Source organism: Esox lucius, chromosome 13, assembly GCF_011004845.1.
Source record: "Esox lucius isolate fEsoLuc1 chromosome 13, fEsoLuc1.pri, whole genome shotgun sequence".
Lineage (NCBI taxonomy): Eukaryota > Metazoa > Chordata > Actinopteri > Esociformes > Esocidae > Esox > Esox lucius.
This window is the reverse complement of record NC_047581.1, coordinates 15,673,976-15,694,155: the sequence shown is the minus strand read 5'-3', so window position 1 is coordinate 15,694,155 and position 20,180 is coordinate 15,673,976. Positions and strand designations below refer to the sequence as shown.

The 20,180-nt window shown below is 39.2% G+C and overlaps 1 protein-coding gene across 1 annotated transcript in view; it reads left to right on the top strand.

The window, feature by feature from the left end:
- Positions 1 to 20,180, top strand: part of si:dkeyp-14d3.1 (transmembrane protein 132C) — a 170,423-nt gene that overhangs the window by 33,874 nt on the left and 116,369 nt on the right. Inside the window, exon 2 of the mRNA XM_020052672.2 lies at positions 10,542 to 11,430. Within this exon, the coding sequence (XP_019908231.1) occupies positions 10,542 to 11,430 (889 nt within the window). The remainder of the gene's footprint in view (positions 1 to 10,541; positions 11,431 to 20,180) is intronic.

The following is a 20,180-nucleotide window of genomic DNA, read 5'->3' as shown; positions in this document are numbered from 1 at the left end:
CTGCACTGTGTCGTCGGCAGCCTCACAATGCCGGTTCAGGTGGGATGGGTGTGGGCGGTCGTAACCGTGGCTGCCTCAGAACTCATTTCCTTATTTTCTTCCTGCAGTTCCTGTGTCACAGGGTAGAACCACTGCAATGGTGGTGAGGCTAATCTTCCTTTCTTTCACCATCTGTTTTTTTAAACCTAGAACATCTCTTCTGGGCCCCTTTTATCCTCTCCCTCTGATGAGGCCTGATTGGAAGCATGGGATGCCATATTGAGGGATGTCTGCTGAGCTATATTCAAGGGCCCTATGTTGCAGCTATGGGCATGGTGGGTGTTGGCCTGATGATACAGGAGAGGACGTGTTCACGTTACACTAGCTGCCATCATTATAAAATGGATGAACTTCATTATAAAATGGCTGAGATTACTGAAACCCTGTAGCTAGAAGTCTAGAAGCCTTATTCGTCACAATGTTGTTGGGAAAAGGAACGTTTAATTCATCTTTTAATTCTTCGCTAAACTTCTTTGAAGAACTGTTAGTTACAGTATGGATTTATTGCCCAACCCCCCCCCCCCCCCCCCCCCCCCCCCCCCCCATTTCTGATATATTAATATTTAAAATAATTAAGATCAGATTCTGAAGTAACAATTACGTTCTTTGATTGGTGTGTTCAATCTAACTCTAATTACTGTAAATGTACTGCCAGACTGTCTTTGGGTCTTTGCTCCAAAAACCAAAACCTCAGTTTTATCCTTATTTAGTTGCTAGAAATGATCTGCCATCAATGTATTTAAGTGGGAGATGCATTTAATTAAAGTGTCAGTAGGTAAAGTTATCTGAGGATAGATACAGTGGGGAGAACAAGTATTTGATACACTGCCAATTTTGCAGGTTTTTCCACTTACAAAGCATGTAGAAGTCTGTAATTTTTATCATAGGTACTCTTCAACTGGGAGTGACGGAATCTAAAACAAAAATCCAGAGAATCACATTGTATGATTTCTAAGTAATTAATTTGCATTTTATTGCATCATATAAGTATTTGATACATCAGAAAAGCAGAACTTAATATTTGGTACAGAAACCTTTGTTTGCAATTACAGAGATCATATGTTCCCTGTAGTTCTTGACCAGGTTTGCAAACACTGCAGCAGGGATTTTGGCCCACTCCTCCATACAGACCTTCTCCAGATCCTTCAGGTTTCAGGGCTGTCGCTGGGAAATACGGACTTTCAGCTCCATCCAAAGATTTTCTATTGGGTTCAGGTCTGGAGACTGGCTAGGCCACTCTAGGACCTTGAGATGCTTCTTACGGAGCCACTCCTTATTTGCCCTGGCTGTGTGTTTCGGGTTGTTGTCATGCTGGAAGACCCAGCCACGACCCATCTTCAATGCTCTTACTGAGGGAAGGAGGTTGTTGGCCAAGATCTCGCAATACATGGCCCCATCCATCCTCCCCTCAATATGGTGCAGTCGCCCTGTCTCCTTTGCAGAAAAGGATGCTTCACGGTTGGAATGGTGTTGTACTCATCCTTCTTCCTCCAAACACGGCGAGTGGAGTTTAGCTCAATTTTTTTCTCATCAGACCACATTACCTTCTCCCATTCCTCCTCTGGGTCATCCAGATGGTCATTGGTCAAACTTCAGACGGGCCTGGACATGCGCTGGCTTGAGCAGGGGGACCTTGCGTGCGCTGCAGGATTTTAATCCATGATGGCGTAGTGTGTTACTAATGGTTTTCTTTGAGACTGTGGTCCCAGCTCTCTTCAGGTCATTGACCAGGTCCTGCCGTGTTGTTCAGGGCTGATCCCTCACCTTCCTCATAATCATGGATGCCCCACGAGGTGAGATCTTGCATGGAGCCCCAGACAGAGGGAGATTGACCGTCATTTTGAACTTCTTCCATTTTCTAATAATTGCGCCAACGGTTGTTGCCTTCTCACCAAGCTGCTTGCCTATTGTCCTGTAGCCAATCCCAGCCTTGTGCAGGTCTATAATTTTATCCCTGATCTCCTTACACAGCTCTCTGGACTTGGCCATTGTGGAGAGGTTGGAGTCTGTTTGATTGAGTGTGTGGACAGTTGTCTTTTATACAGGTAACGAGTTGCAGTTAATACAGGTAATGAGTGGGGAACAGGAAGGCTTCTTAATGAAAAACTAACAGGTCTGTGAGAGCCAGAATTCTTACTGGTTGGTAGGTGATCAAATACTTATGTCATGCAATAAAATGCAAATGTATAATTTAAAAATCATACAATGGGATTTTCTGGATTTTAGATTCCGTATCTCACAGTTGAAGTGTACCTATAATAGAAATTACAGAACTCTACATGCTTTGTAAGTAGGAAAACCTGCAAAATCGGCAATGTATATAATACTTGTTCTCCCCACTGTATAAGTTCTCCTTTGCAGGTCAACTTTCTCTCCCACTCGCCTTCCCTGGCCCTGTTTTGGGCTGTTTTTGGCATGCCTATCACACCTGTCGGTCCTGTGGTTGAACTGTGCCAGGAGCAAAAGTGGCCACCCATATTATTGGGCATGGCAGTGGGCAGCAAGAACATTGTCTCCACTCCAGGTGTCCTCTCCAGTAGCGATTCATTTACCCAGGCTCCTTCGTGTGTGAAGACTGCTGCCCTGCCTGCTCTGTCAGTCCCATTTTCAGCTCAGCACATGACAGGCACACACACACACAGTGCTACGTGTCATAGCATGGCTGAGCATGTATGGATGAGGAGTGCTGCTTGGTTAGTCAGGAGCTCTCTCTGCCTAGTTCTGCCTTGGTTCTACTGCACTCTTGTCGGGAGCTTGTCCGCTTCCCTGTCTGTCCTGACGGCTCAAACATTTGTGTAGCTCTCCCCAGGCTCATCGCCATGCCAACATTAGGATGAGTGGTCAGCTCTTCTCGAAAGTGAAGAAATGCCCGAAAAAAGTCAGACTCACTATTCTGAGATTTTTATGGTCTTTCCTTTAGAATGCTGTACTATGAAGGTTAATATGATAATGCATATGTCAAAATAGTCTATTTTTTGCTAAATACATGGACAAATATAAAAAAAAGAAAATAAATTAAACTGCCAAAGGTTTGCTGATAAGTACTTGAATGTGTTGTCTATGATAAGGACAATGAACCTACATTACACTGAAACTGATGTAGCATAATGCTGTATATTATTTAACTACATACGCATTTCAGAATATGCTGATATAGTAATAATCTATCTTTAAGAAATACGAAGTTGAATTATTTTATTTTTTTGTGTGTTAGCCGTTATAAAGTATGCTAATCTGCCCAGTCTGGATGTTTGGAAATAATGCATACAATATAGTCAAGGCTGGCATCCAACAGGCATATTGACTCAGGCGATACACACCAGTGACAGGCTGGCATCCACACTGGTACCACTAACCCTGCAGATCTGGACATTGGGAACACTCAGTTCTGTCTTCTATGCAGGTGGACCAAATTATTTCTCTGAAAACGTCAAACCATTGTATGGCCTATTTCTCCTTATAGGAGCACAACACTGAATGGGACTCTGAAAGGCTTGAAAGACTCAAGTTTACCGTTCAGTGGTGCTCAGTTTAGCCACTGGAGCATATTGAGATTTCTGTAATCCACAATACATACATTTTATGCATACAGTAATGTATATATTATTTATTTTAATTCCAAACACTTTCTCAATAATAAGCTGAAAGGAAATGTATGTATCTTATCTTTTAACTCAGTTATTACTATGGATTCAGGTATAGAGTTTTCCCATCTCTCTTTATTTCCTTCTGACTTTTGAAATTCAGACCCAATTCCAGAGACTGATTCCATCTGAGATTTGCATACAAATACCCAGAATCTAGGAAATGGGATCTCACATTTGTCTGCGGGTGTAAGCATATTGTAATATGCTACACATTGCAATATGCTGCAGTTACTCCAACACATAGTATATCGACATACTCAGAAGTTGTTGGCTGCTATTATTAAGAAACAAATGAAAAAAAGCATTAGGGTGAAACGATTAAGTATTATTTTCTGATCTACAAAGACAATAAGTGTTTTGTGTATTTGTTGTAAACATCCATTTCAAAACTCATTGATACTGTACGTTCAGGGGGTGATTTTCTTAACATTTTCTTTATGATTACATGGTGTTAAGTAATATGCCCCCTTTGATAGATCTTGGCAAAATAAGCACAATAAACAACTGTTTGTTCTTTCTTTTGTGTCAAAAGTTTACAACTGACAAGATGGAAACCAATACAAAGCCAACTAACTTTTTATTAAAAGATAAGATACATACATTTCCTTTAAGCACACACTGCATACCAGTTATGTATTCAGAAATAAATAAATAAATATGACTCTGCTGTAAACTAGTCTTGGTTATTCAATCCTTAACAGTTGATTCTTTCTATAAAAAATGTATTTCATTGTCAACACATTATCTATCACAAGTTTTGGACAGTCTTCAATTGTCCAATTTTGGTGAGCTCATGCAAATTGTAGCCTCTTTTACCTATTTGTAGTGGAGATGAGTGGTACCCGGTGGGGTCTTCTGCTGTTGTAGCCCATCTGCCTCAAGGTTGTGCGTGTTGTGGCTTCACAAATGCTTTGCTGCATACCTCGGTTGTAACGAGTGGTTATTTCAGTCAAAGTTGCTTTTCTATCAGCTTGAATCAGTTGGCCCATTCTCCTCTGACCTCTAGCATCAACAAGGCATTTTCGTCTACAGAACTGCCGCATACTGGATGTTTTTCCCTTTTCACACCATTCTTTGTAAACCCTAGAAATGGTTGTGTGTAAAAATCCCAGTAACTGAGCAGATTGTGAGATACTCAGACCGGCCCGTCTGGCACCAACAACCATGCCACTCTCAAAATTGCTTAAATCACCTTTCTTTCCCATTCTGACATTCAGTTTGGAGTTCAGGAGATTGTCTTGACCAGGACCACACCCCTAAATACATTGCAGCAACTGCCATGTGATTGGTTGATTAGATAATTGCATTAATGAGGAATTGAACAGGTGTTCCTAATAATCCTTTAGGTGAGTGTATTATCACATAGTTGTTTGGCTCCTTTTTAAATCATAATGATAACAGAAATCACCCAAATGGCCCTAATCACAAGTTTACATACCCTTGAATGTTTGGCCTTGTTACAGACACACAAGGTGACCCACAGAGGTGGAAATGGCAATTAAAGGTGAATTTCTCACACCTATGGTTTTTTAAATTGCAATTAATGTTTGTATATACATTGTCAATGAGTTTGTTAGCGTTCACATGGATGCACTGAGCAGGTTAAGAACTGAGCCATGGGGAGCAGAAAAGAACTGTCAAAAGACCTGCGTAACAAGGTTATGGAACTTTATAAAGATGGAAAAGGATATAAAAAGATATCGAAAGCCTTGCAAATGCCAGTCAGTATGGTTCAATCACTTATTAAGAAGTGGAAAATTCGGGGATCTCCTGATACCAAGCCACGGTCATGTAGACCAAGAAAGATTTCAGCCAAAACTGCCAGAAGAATTGTTCGGGATACAAAGAAAAACCCACAGGTAACCTCATGAGAAATACAGGCTGCTTGGGAAAAATATGGTGTGGTTGTTTCAAGGAGCACAATACGACGATACTTGAACAAAAATGTGCTGCATGGTCGAGTTGCCAGAAAGAACCCTTTACTGCGCCAATGCCTCAAAAAAGCCTTTAAAAAGAAATCCAAAGCCTTGCAAATGCCAGTCAGTACTGTTCAATCACTTATTAAGAAGTGGAATCTTGTGAAACTTGATGGCATGATGAATACAGCATGTTATCAGAAAATACTGTATTCTTCTGCCTGAAAGCTGCGCATGGGACACTCTTGAACTTTCCAGCACGACAATGACCCTAAGCACAAGGCCAAGTTGACCCTCCAGTGGTTACAGAAGAAAAAGGTGAAGGTTCTGGAGTGGCCATCACAGTCTCCTGTACTTAATATCATCGAGTCACTCTGGGGAGATCTCAAACGTGCGTTTCATGTTAGACGTCCACAGACTTTGCATGACCTGCAGGCATTTTGCCAAGACGAATGGGCAGCTATACCACCTGCAAGAATTTGGGGTCTCATAGACAACTATTACAAAAGACTGAACACTGTCATTGATGCTAAAGAGGGCAATACACAGTATTAAGAACTAAGGGTATGCAGACTTTTGAACAGGGGTCAGTTAATTTTTTTCTTTGTTGCCATGTTTTGTTTTATGATTGTGCCATTCTGTTATAACCTAGAGTTAAATGTGAAACCCATAAGAAATAAAAGACACTTGTTTTGCCTGCTCACTCATGTTTTCTTTACAAATGGTACATATATTACCAATTCTCCAAGGGAACACACCCTTTTGAGCACAACTCTTTGTTACCCTATCTTTTACCTTTATCTAAACCTTACCTTAAATCTAATCACATTACTTTTATTACATTCATGGAAAATCTGTGAACATTGTGTCCGGTATTCAAGAAAGAGTGCCTTTTTGTGAGCATCACTGATATCTAATAAGCAATTTAATGCCAATGGAGTCCAAATGTTGATGCCAATGGAGTTTATGTATTTGTTGTTCACACACTGTGATAACTTGTCATTTCACAGCTGGTTACAAGGGAATGAATCAGACTGACTTAATGACATAAAAACAAATGACTGACTACCAAGACAAGAGTGATCCTATTTGTTGATGTCTATACATGCCTTTTTTTGCAATATATTTACATTATTTGTACCTGGGAACATTTCATTCTCTATGTTATATCATCTGCATAGCACAGAAGATAAATCTCATTGAGACATGGGAGAAAGTCTGAGGGCTCGCGAGTTAATGCTTTGTTTTAGATTGAGACAGGTCCTGTGATTCACGTAGAAACATTGTTACCATAGGACCGCAAATGATGGGACTTGGTTTATTTTGGTACTTGTATTGCTCTTGCCCGACAAACAAGCTTTTCATTTTGCATTGTCATTACACTTTTTGCAACAATACTTCTTGTGTACAAATATATTTTGAATTACCAATGACACAGCAGAATGGTATTTTTCAATGGTTTCTGTCTGACTTCTGATCAGCAGAAAGAGAGTCCCTGAACTAAAGCGTGTTGTGTTGCCCTTCAGATGTTCAGGCAGACGGCATCCCTGGCTGCCTCCACGTTGCCTCTATTGGACAGACACAGCAGAGGTCATGGGGGCGCCACGAAACACAAATCCCTGGCTGATTTGTAAATTGCTGGGACATTGATTTACAAGACTGGGGCTAGGGAATTAAATCCTCTCCAAGCCAACTTGGAAGACGGGAGTGTGACGTGCGGGCAGCCAGGGAGTGAGGGAGGGAGAGCGTAGAATCGCACAGCAGATTGCTCTTGAAAGGAAGGTCAAAGCCCACTCTTTGTGTGATTAAAACCTTTTTACACATGTGGTGTGTTCTTCATCACACAGACCAACACAGGCTACTATGAAACAGGAGTTGTTAAGTGACCCTCCAGAAACAACTTATTATTACTCTACATGGAAATTACCTCACTTTAAGGGACATGTAGAATTGTTGCATGAGTACATAAGAACATTTCAATAATATACACATATTCAAAAGTTTAAGTTCACTCAGACATTCCCCTGTTTTTGAAAGAAAAGCACACTTTTTATCCATTAATATAACATCAATTTATTCAGAAATGCAGTGTAGACCTTGTATTTGTAAATGGCTTGTAGCTGGAAACGGCTGATTTTTAACAGAATATCTACAAATGCGTACAGAGGTCCGTTATCAGCAGTTATCAGTCCTCTGTTCCAATGGCACGTTGTGTTTGCTAATCCAAGTATATAATTTTAAAAGCCTATGTGATCATTAGAAAACTTCAGACTACCAAATTTCGTTGTCTGCTGCTTAGTATGAATGTAATTTTTTACCAACTGCGCTCTACATGCTAAAACTTTGAGGAGCTAACTCAGAAACATCACAGTGTGGTCTACCCTTCCCTGCCTTATGAATATCTGTGAACGCAAATAGAGCATAGAACCAGAACATTTATTTGAATAACATACAACAGACACAACCTTTGCCATCTGGATTATTAAAAAGCTTGTCCCTTTCTTCCAAGAGCTAGATTTAGCACCTGACAAAATTTTCAAGGTATAACGCTAGCCAGCATGTTGTAAAGCACGGCTTCACTCTGGTTTGTTAAAACAACCGTTTTGTACTCTTTTTACCTTAGACCCCTTCTAACTAAAGTTAGCTAGGTAGCTAGTTAATAAAAAAACAACATGTGGGATGTCTGCTTCCAATAACTTTAAAATTCCAACATGCATTTCTTATTGGTGTAATGTCAAAATAATCATTGTGTTTTGCTAGATATTGTTAAAGGAATATACATTGCAGAAGTTTGCTAAATTATCAAGCAAACCAATTAGCTAGCATGGTATGCTGATTCTACTTTGGAAGTGTTGAGTAATATCTTAATCATCATTATTTGCTAGATTCTCTCTGCATCTCTCCTTTCCTCTCCTCCCTTCCGCCCTCCAGGAGGACCTGAGCCATAAAACGAGTCCTGGCTGTCCCTGTCTCTGGTCCACTTGGTCGTGCTGCTAATCTAGTTTCTGGTGTTCTGCATGTGGCTATGGAAGTTGACCAAGCCCTCAGAGCGTTTAATTGTAGGAGTACCGGTCTAGGATCCAATCCTCAGCTCCATAACGTTATTCATCATGATCAAAATGGCAGAACTGATCCTAGATCTGCACTTCTGCACTTCTGCTTTCATATCTGCATTAGTTGCTGTTTAGGTTTGGGTATCTGTAAAAGCACAAGTGACATTTGCTGATGTTATAAAATAAATGAACTTGTTTATAATTTTTTTTTAAATGTTTTGTTATTATTGAATTGAATAATACTATCATGGGGAGGACATCAATCATGTCAGGGATCTACTGTCTTACAGTAAATGGGACATCATACAGGATTTGTTTGACATGTTAGGTGACTTGAGAGTAATCTTGCACATTTTTTTTTTCAGAACACTTATTTAAGATGGAATTGTTTCACTTCAAAGTTATAAAAACACATTGTTTAGAATAACTACATGAATTCCCAAAATTGCAATCTCTCATATTACTGTGCATTAATGGTCAGAAGCCTACAGAGTGGAATGAAAAAAGTGGCATCCTCCTGCATTCAAAGGAAGTGACCTTTATGTACTGTTCATCACCGGCAGCTTGTTTGTTCTTTTTTGTGTATTCAACTTGTTACAACTTATTATAATTTATCAATTATCTTTTGGACCAAACAATGAAGTAAAGACTGCGTTGCTATGCCCTCCACGTTCACTGTCACATCCTTGTTAAAAGTGAATTGTCTACAATTACCCACAATCACCACCTTTGCCCTGGCTACTCTTCCATAAGAGCTGAGGGACTAGTGTCAAATTGTTTCCTGTTCTTGCAAAATAGTTGACTTTGGGAGCTTGTGTTCACTTGATCGCGTGTCCTTGTCTTTCACATACATTTCTGTAAATCAACTGAGTGGTTGAAAGGCACTTGTTCTCATTTAGACAGTCAGAATTGAGACTAACGTTTTTTTTTTCAAGTTAGGTCACTTGGCATTTTTTATTTATGATTGACCCAAATCTAAAACCAAAAGCAGTCAGGAAATTCAACCAACCTTTAACAAATGATTTGTAGACCTACTTTAAGATTTTGTTCATATCAGTCGCAATATGACAGTGATACCTTAGGTACCATTTATTAACTTTATGTTACATGGTCTTGTTTTATCACAACTTAACAGCAATGATTATCTTATCCTACTGTTCATGTTTTCTCTGTTGGTGCCTCTATGTCGTCACTCCTCTGGCTTTGTGCTCTGCTCTTTTGTCCTCATACTATGGTATTACATATTTCCTATCCATCTGGAGATGGAGCTGAGCTCAGCTGAAAGATTGATTTAACTGAGGTTCAATATAATTGGATCTCATCTCATTCTGAGAGAAGAATATGTTCGGCGCAGCCAAAATGAAAGGAGTCTGGGTGGGGGCAGTATGAAAAAGGGAAAAATACTAAGTAGAATATAAGTGACCAAATGTATCATGTGGTTACTTCAGTTGGGATTTCTGTAAATGTGTTTATTTCGGTCTTGGTAAATTAGAAATTAATATGTATCATTTGATCCAGATTTATATTTATTTTATTTACTGTATGACAAATATATGCTTAGTTCTGTAATGAGCAAGTGTCATGAGTCCTGTCTATAGTTTCCTTAATTTCAGAATTGTTAGAAAGTTACCATACACCATGAGACTACACATACAACATCATAAAATGTGTTGAAATGTATGCCTGACAGCAGCTTGCATTAGTTACTGTCTTTTTTGCTGTCTGTTTGTTGCTCTAGCTTGTCTGTCAAATAAGCTCTGGTCAGAATGGCTGTCACTTAGTACAGACATTCAAGTTGTACTGAAGGGATTCTTTAGAGGAAGTTTATGGGAAACAAGAACTTGTTTAAGCTTGTCCTGACTCAGCTTTCCTTTTCTTTCTTGTAGTAGCAGACTGTCGAGTCTTGGACGGATTGCAGAGGTTTTCGTCCATTCCCACCTACTTGCCTGTCAACTACCAGGTGCTCAATGCAGAGTCGGCCTTCTTCCTGAAGGAGGCCAATCAGGAGTTCATGAGGAACTCTAGCTTGCTGTCGCGTACAGAGCCCTTCTTCGTCTACCAGGCCCGCAGCATGCCCTCAGTAAACGCCAGCTATGGCCCTCTATCTGTGGAGCAGCCCATCCCCCTGGAGCTCATCCAAAACCCTGGAGCATTTGTGGCCTCCTCTATTTTCACTTTCAACTGGAAGGTGCAGACCTTCATCATACAGGACATGATCTATTTGACTAAGCCTAGAGTCCAGGTACTGTTCTACGTGGCTGGTAGGGACTGGGATGACTACAGTGCCATCGACAAGCTGCCCTGTGTACGCATGTTTGCCTTCCACGAGACCCAGGAGGTGCGTGGCACCTGCCAGTTGAAGGGGGAGCTGGGGCTGTGTGTGGCTGAACTGGAGCCCCTGGCTGGCTGGTTCAGCCCCCCCAGTGTCGTGCCTGGGCGTCAGAGGACCATAGAGCTGGCTGAAGGGACTCCGGTAGAGCTTTACTACATACTACAATCAACAGAGGCAGGGGAGTGCCACTCGGAAGAGTCCCGGAAAGGCAACTCCATCCGTTCGGATCAAGAAGGGCTGTTTGGCTCATCTACCTCCACGCCCATGAGAAGGATCGGCAGTGTGCGTCTGTACCAGAGCCCTGCCGCCCCACCCCTTACTGAACACAGGCTGGATAGTAACTTTCTGGTCATGGTACCGGCCACGCCCATGAGGCAGAGAGATACTGTCTCTGCTTTCATCTCTGCCTCAGCCTTCTCACCCGTGGAAATGTTCACCCTAAGGTAAGACAATACATTACAGCACTTTGACATTTAAGGTTATCGTTATACAAAGTGTATCTGCTATGCTATATTAAAGAGGGAAGAAATTAAGAAAATATGCAGCTCACCTTACTTATAATTCAATTAGCAACACCAGACTGTTTGCCAAGGAATGTAGGGCATTTGTAATGTTTAGCAGCTCGGCTGTCAGTGCAGATTTCTTTTTTTCTTTTTTTGTGGTAAACAAAATAAAAGTAGACCAAAAAAATTACTTTATTCAGTTTAGCCAAGCTTATGTAACTGAGCGAAAGCAGTGAGTTGAGTGTCTTTGTCTAACATAAATTAAATTGTCAAATTCATTGGAGCTGTGAGTACTAATTAGAATGTGCAGATGAGACTTAAGTGATTTAGATCATTAACACACAATGCAAATGAGGATATCATTAATTAAAATGCATTTCCATTAGCGTAATGACTCCAAGCCTGATCTTAATCATTCTGGTTGGGAACATTTCTAAACCATAAGAGATGCTACGACTAGGGGTCAAGCCAATTTGTCAACCTATGTAAATGAAAACAAGACAACTTGCTGATGGGATTATTACTCTGTATTTTTCTCCATGAACCTTGGAAATGGCGTTGTCATAAATTTTTGTCATTGATTTAATGTTTACTATATGTTTTATATTTGTATATATATATATATATATATATATATATATATATATATATATATATATATACATATATGTTGATTATATGCAATCGCTTGTCTTCTGCATGAAATCAAGCAATGTGGGACAAGATTTTAAAGGTACAATAATGATTTTAGGGAGCTAATCCATTGCTGATACAGTATATTGTGTCTGTCAATATATATATATATATTTTTAAACCAGAGGATAAATTCTTTCTTCCCTATAATGATTTCTTAACAAACATTTTAATATTACCATTACAATATTTTATACAATGTCTTTAGAAGTATTTCTGCTGAAGCACCACCACCAGACACCCCCCTGTAAGGGCTGAATAAATGAAAGTGTCTCAAAGTAAATCCAAAACTGCCCTCTTTACAAAACCCTAATCTATACACACGGTGGACAAAATAACGGAAACACCAAATTATATAATGAAGGACTTGGGCCACCATTTGCCTTCAGATCAGTTCCAATCCTTCTTGTAATGCTGTCATACAAGTCCTAAATTGTGTGTAGTGGGAGGCTGCACTATTCTTCAAGAAGAAAAGCCTCCAGTTCTTTGAGGAAACGAAGGAGGTGGAAGTCTACTTTGCACACTGTGCTCCAGAACTTCATGTTCAGTGGTGGTTTACACTGGTGCCACTTCAATTATGTGGTCATTTTGGAGGCTATTGGGGCATTGAGCTACTATCCAGTTAAGTCTACATATATCCCTGTCGGTCACTCTTCGCCAAATCAATTTAGCATATGTTACCATGATTTTTAACTGTTCCCCTTAACACGCATAATTTAGCATATGTTATCATGATTTTTAACTGTTCCCCTTAACACGCATCATTTAGCATACGTTATCATGATTTTTAACTGTTCCCCTTAACACGCATAATTTAGCAGTTTTTGTGACTAATGGACCGGCATTACAGGTACTGACTATTTGCCCTATTTTTAACTGTTATTTGACTGTTACTCCAATATCAAAGTGCTATTAGTCAGACCTCTTTTGTAGTTGGCACATGTACTGCAAAATGGCATTAAACCTAATTTGACATCTTTAACTGCATTTATAATTGCGTGTGACAGTCCATTTCCATGTGGTGTTTCCATTATTTTGTCAACCCCCTGTACATTAATGCAGTAACATGACGTTTATCTTGTCACAACAAACAACATTATCGGTTTATTGATTAAATGCCCTCAGTGCTTTACCACAGTCAAAGACTTTGTGGAAACCTTTGTGGCTTTGTGGAAACCTTGCTGATTGTTGCTGGATACATGGCTGAATTTACTTCCATGCTACCGGACAGCTAGCCAGCTAAAGTTAACGATGATGATGACATGGCTGCTTTCTTGGTTAAGTGTAACAAGTTACTCACTATCAAACCACCATGCTGATTCTCACATCATGACTTCAGATTCCAATTATGTTCAATGAGCAGCTTGTGCAGCAGCCTCTCCAGGCAACCATCAAAAATCAATGCAATGAAAATCACTGCAAATTAGTTGATGGGCCGATTCAATGCATATTTTATACAGTACAGTGGAAGATTAGGGGGAAGGTGTTGTGCTTGATGATTGGTTGGTAGATGAAGCCAATGGAAATGGCCAGGATGATTCTGCTTAATTTTCTATTGACAATTTTGACGCATTGGCGCAATAGGCTGTACACAGATTTGGAAGTGTCTGGGAAAACATTTATGATTACATTTTTTATAACATGAATTAGGCCTATGCATCAAACCACAGAGAATTAGCCTGTGGTATTTTTATTTGGCAGCAGTAGTGTACTTTGTAATTACCAGCCTCTACTGGCCAGCTGAGAGGTGTAGATATAAAGAGGACTTTGGTTTCATGCCCCTCTGTGTTCCTAGGTGATAAGAGTGACCTTGTGTGTTAGGATGCCCAAACAACAAGGAAGGACAAAAAAAGTCTCAGATCTCTTCATACACAACATTATTAACTTATATGTACTCATTCCCCCAACGTCCACCTCCATTGGCTGGCCTCAGTCTTGCATAGGATGTACCACTTGAAAGGTGAAACTTGAAACGTGAAACTTCAATGATGACATTTTAAAAGAGTAGATTGATTTTACGGAGTGGATTGATTAGAATACACAACGTGGCAGGAATGTGCCATCGCCTGCATCATTGGCGTGCCAATGCCCCCAAGGGATAATGCCAGCAGGTGCCGGAACAATCCTAAAAACTCATCCCCTGTTCAGCTGCTTTCCATCCGGATCTAATCGGGGCAGGTATATAAAGGCCCCAGAGGAGCAGCTGTGGTACAAGGCCAAAAGTTAAATGGATTATGCAGAAGCTAAAAGGGACATGTACACTAAGCCACACCTAGATGCCCTTCCTTGCACACTGCCCCAGCAACGATTTCCAGGGAAGGAATGGTGCAGAGGCCGTCAGAGAATTGACTGCCCAGACCCATTCCTCCAAATCCACCACCGTAAGGAGACGATGCGGCCACCCCTGAAGACTGGTTTGTCTTATAGTATTGATTTATACCCCACTGCCTGCTATTCTTCATAAAATGCCCTCAGGGTCCTGAACACTTGTAATGTGTCCGTTCCCTGTGTCTCTCCCCATTTAAAATATTATAATGTATAGGTTGTTTCCAAGAGCTATCTTTTTTCCATTTGTCACACAATAATGCAGTAGAAGAAATATATGTTATATCCAGAATAAAATCATGATTAAAAAGCCAGAGAAGGGTTACAGAGCAAAACCAAGGTGCTTAAATTACAGCTTTGTGTCCTTATTGATTAAATTCAGCAAATTGTTTTCCACATCATGTTTGTTTCAAGTAAATTGGCACACATTTCTAAAACATGCTTTTGAGTTGTCATTATGCGGAATTGTGTGTAGATTCATACAAAAAATATATTTAATCAATTATAAATTATTGAAGAAAGTTAAATTGTCTGAATACTTTCCAAAGGCACAGTTAATATGTTACAGTAACTGCATTGTTTCCCAAGTTATATGAGATCTGATCTAAAACTTTTCCAAGAATGAGTGAAATAATTTTCTTTCCTGGTAACATTCAATTTACATTTTAAAAGCGTATTTTAAGTGTTAGAATTCTGTGGGTGTACCCGAACAACACAGTGGTGTGGTGTTAACCACCCTTTTAAAATATTCACACAAATAAAACTGTTTCTCACCAAGATTTGGCTCATATTCATAAGCAGTTTCTAAACATCTGTTTGAAATGAAAGTTTTAGGAAGGGTTTATTTTTCTGACCTTTCTTCCAATCTACTAATATTAAACTAATTAAGTAATTTATTAAAGGAATTTGAGAACATTTTAAGAAAAGGAAAATGATGAACAAATCAATAATAAAATAAAACAAACACATTGCAATATTTAAAATGGTCAGAACTGGGCAATAGTTTAAGAAAATACATTTAACAGCAAGAGTAACCATCAGTTTGTACAATTCTGAAAACTTGAAAGTTTTTTTTTAAACACTAATTCTTGTTTTGCATCTATGGGGCAAAATAACAAAAAGCGGTTTTATCTAGCTTTTATGCCTCACTCTGTGTATCCAAAAATGAACAGCAATTTGTTCTCGTACTCTCATCAATTTAACCTTTTCTAATTGAAATCCAATATACTAGTAGGTTTTGCAAAAGGGCTGTAGGCAAACCGAATTAAAGGCAGATGCTATTTGCAGCAGTTGTCCAGGTTTAGCCAGTTAAAGCTAGTTAGCTAGCACTAATGCTACTAGTTAGCAAAATTACTGTTTTCCTTTTATCATTGCTGGCTAACATTTGTTAAATAGCTTGGCTAACTTCTAACATTTGTCAAATTAGCTAGGCATAGCTAACCATAGAAGTTTGCACATTGGATCATTTTAGTTTAATTATACAAAGAGCGAGAAAACACAACCTGTACCTATGATAAAAATGACATGCTTTGTAAGTAGGAAAACCTGCAAAATCGGCGGTGTATTAAATACTTGTTCTCCCCACTGTACAGCTCCAGGAAAAAAATTAAGAGCAACTTTTTCTTTCCTTTCCAAAAAAGTTGAAAAGGAAAGTTTTGAGTGAGGAACAGAAGCATTCAAGTTGCAGTAGTCTCTTAATTTTAACCCTTCTGTTCCTCACTTTTGTACACTAGGCTGTTTTCAACAGGTTTTTTTACATGTTGGCACTCATTAAGAGGCCAAACGAAAGCTAATGACAAGCTAGTCATTATGAAACAGAACCACTCTCTTCTCTTCTCATACCCCAGAGGAGGATTTTTATATTTTGCATAATCACAGCTGTACACATTATTTAATATCAATAGCTGTTGATGCAATGCTGTTTTACTTGAGCCAAAAGGCAATTACTGTAAAGTATCTAAACATGATTTGACCAAGTTTTGCACACAAAAAAACATTGCTATACATCATATTGATCATTCTATTCTGAATAGAATGTGGATTACGGTGGATTAGGGCTTTTATTGTTTGTTCTTCTTTGTTGATTCTCGCCTGATATTTTCCTGCTGTGTTAAATTGATGAGTTGGTAATAACAGAATGTCTACACAACTAATAGCCCTTTCAAATCCAATTATGCCATTTCATCTTGTTTATGAGAACTGGATTTCTGCAACCCGGCCAATATATCTTCTTTCAAAAGAGCAAATTTGGGAAAAGCATAGGAATAGGCTTAGCATCGGAGATTTGAAAGACAATTAACATTATGCAAGTCATACAGGCCATGTAGTCATTAACATAATGTTTTCAGCAATCATTGTAACACTAGGCTATAATTAGTATTGTTATATGTCCTTGATAATGTATTATCTCAGTATTAGGGTATACATTTTCCCCAGGACATAACGCATATATTACTAGAAAAAAGCAAGTTCATTAAATCAAAGTGCCCTACTTATAAACAATTCCATCATGCAGCATACTAATCACCAAACATTTTACCTTTGTTGTCTATGTACAGTTGATCAATGTCTATCCATTCTCCATATAGCTTGCCTTTTGATGTAGATTGATGAGAGTCACACAATCACTTGCTGTTAGAGGAGAGGACCCTCTTAAAACCTGATGGTTACTATGCCCCTGTCTAATTATCTAAATAGCTTCCTCATCCATACAAGTGCAGTCCTTCTTTAGAACAGGGAAATATGGATCACATCTGAGGTTGCTCAATATCACTTTGCAGTGTTTCATGATGACAATTCACTGAGACATTATGAAGTGAGTTTCAGGTCTTAGAAGTTCTTTTGAAGCAACCTCTGTGTGATTAGAATGCTGTCCTTACATGTATTCATCATTTTATCAGACAGCAGTGACTTCAGAAACCAGATTGAAAACAGGGCGCTTAGTCAATATTGGCGATGCAGAAATGAAATAACAGCACTTAATTCCTTGTTTCTTTCATGTAAGGTCTCAGGATTTTATAGACCTAGTTTGTGTTTGATTGTATCTGTGTCAGTGTCTTTCTGTTTGTGTGAATATTTTAGTATTTGTGTGTATCTGTATCGGTTTCTTTTGGTTTCTGTATAACTTTGTCAGTGTCATTCTGTTTGTGTGTAACTGTGTCTGTGTCTTTGTTTGTGTGTAACTGTGTCGGTTTCTTTCTGTTTGTGTGTAACGGTCTGTGACTTTCTGTTTGTGAGTAACTATGTCAGTGTCTTGGTTTGTGTGTAAATGTGTCTGTGTTTTTCTGTTTGCGTGTAACTGTGTCTGTGTCTTTTTGTTTGTGTTTGTTTGCAGTACATATGGCTACTGTACATATGCTGAGTTGTGTGTGTCTGTGTTTACTTGTCAGTGTTGATTTTCCCATTCTAATTTGTTGTAATAATTCTCTCCCCACCAAGAACAATCTACAAAACATTTGTCTGAAAAACGATTTAAATAAAGAATCTGTTAGCTGTGGGAGTAATCGGTGTGAGTAATGTGTCGCGTGTGTGTGTTAGTTTGGGTGTGTGTGGGGGGCCTGCTGCACACAGAATGCCAAAAGCATGAGCTACTTAGAGGGAATCAATGTGCCTCATCTTTTAAAGGCAGTGCATCAGTGAGCACGTTATCTGCTATTACGCTTCATTATGTGTGCTGATGGACAACATTGAACTAATATATGCAGTGATGGTCTAACAAATCAGCAGGTGCAGGATGCAGTGACTCAGAGAATGCTAAGAGGATCAGTATGGGGTGGCGGGGTGGGGTGGAGGAAGGGACCCGCAGAGATGCCACGTCTTTGCTAAAGCTTCATGGTTGAGTGTGTTTGAATGATAAGCAGGTGAGTGTGCTGTGGTACTGGGTGGTGGACTGTGGCCTTGTTTCACTTCTTACGATAGAACAGATGTTAAACAATGACTTGTTAAGTGAGCTAATTAGCTTGCTTAAATGTTTTCCAGGACAGGTTTTAATTCTGATTAAACAACAGCATTACCAATGATACCTCGTGGCATCGGTTGGAGTCCCTCTCTCTCAGCGAATTACACAGGAAGGCATAAAGTAGCCATTTTCACTAAACCTAACCTCGGATTTCAGATTTCTGTTTTTCTTGTTCTCGTCTATTTCAGAAGTAACCTAGTAACTTGTTAACCGAGGACCTCTGTGTTTTAATGCTTGCTACTGATTCTGTTAAAATAACAGTTCTGGTTCTATTAGATCTCAGTGCAGCATTTGACACTGTAGATCATAGAACACTTATAGATAGGTTGGAAAACTGGGTAGGACTCTCCGGGACAGTCTTTGATTGGTTCAGATTTTATCTGGATAGCTGGAGTTACTTTGTCACCATTGGTAATCATGAATCTGATTGGGTGGCTATGACATGTGGAGTTCCACAGGGATCAGTACTAGGCCTGCTTCTGTTCAGTCTCTATATGCTACCTCTGCGCCAAATTCTACAGAAGAACAACCTTAACTACCACAGCTATGCTGATGATACTCAAATATATATGGCTCCCGAACCATATGACAACAGCTCAATAGACTCTGTGTCACTGTATAGAGCACATAAATACCTGGGTGAACCAAAATGAGATTATTGTGTTTGGCATCAAAAATAAAAGAACAAGTATTAGTAAAGAGCTGGATTCTTGGGCCCTTAAAACTAGGGATCAAGTGCGTAATCTTGGTTTTCTGATAGACTCAGACCTCACATTTAACAGTCATATCAAAGCGGTCACCAAAACAGCATTCTATCATTTAAAAAATATAGCCAGAATCAAAGGCTTGTTGTCCCAAAAAGACCAAGAGAAGCTCATCCATGCTTTTATCTCTAGTAGGGTTGACTACTGTAATGGCCTCTTAACTGGACTACCGAAAAAGACTGTAAAACAACTGCAGCTCATTCAGAATGCTGCTGCTAGAATGTTAACCAGGACCAAGAGAACAGAGCACATCACTCCAGTTCTTAAAACTTTGCATTGGTTTACTGTCAGTTACAGAATAGATTTCAAAGTGGTGCTTTTAGTTTATAAATCTCTGAATGGTTTAGGACCTGAATACATTTCTGATATGTTTGAAGAATATAAACCGAGCAGGGCTCTTAGATCCATGAACACAGGTCAGCTAGTAGAGCCCAGAGTCCAAACCAAACGTTTGTGTTAAGCAGTTATGCTGTACACAACTGGAATAAACTACCAGAAGATCTTAGACGTACCCCAAACTTGTACATTTTTAAATCCAGGTTAAAAACCCTTCTCTTTTCACGTGCCTATGACTGAGCACTTAAACTTAACCACAATGTTTAGCCTTATAGTTTCCTATGTTTTTATCCCATTTTTAAACTTTCTATGTTTTCTTATTGTAGTTTTCATTTGAGTTTTTGTTATTGTACTTTGTATTTTTCTTTGTAAAGCACACTGAATTGCTTCGATGTATGAATTATGCTATATAAATAAACTTGCTTGCTTGCTTGTTCATCAGCACACATATATTTGCCTTTGGCTCCAATTTATCAATAGAAATGTGTATGTTATATGCGATTGTTTGATAATTCCCAATCATTTGTTGCACAAGCAAATCCTAGAACTGCAATATCTCTTTCACACAATCATTTTCCAGACAAAGCAAATTTGAACTAGACCAGAAATCTTGA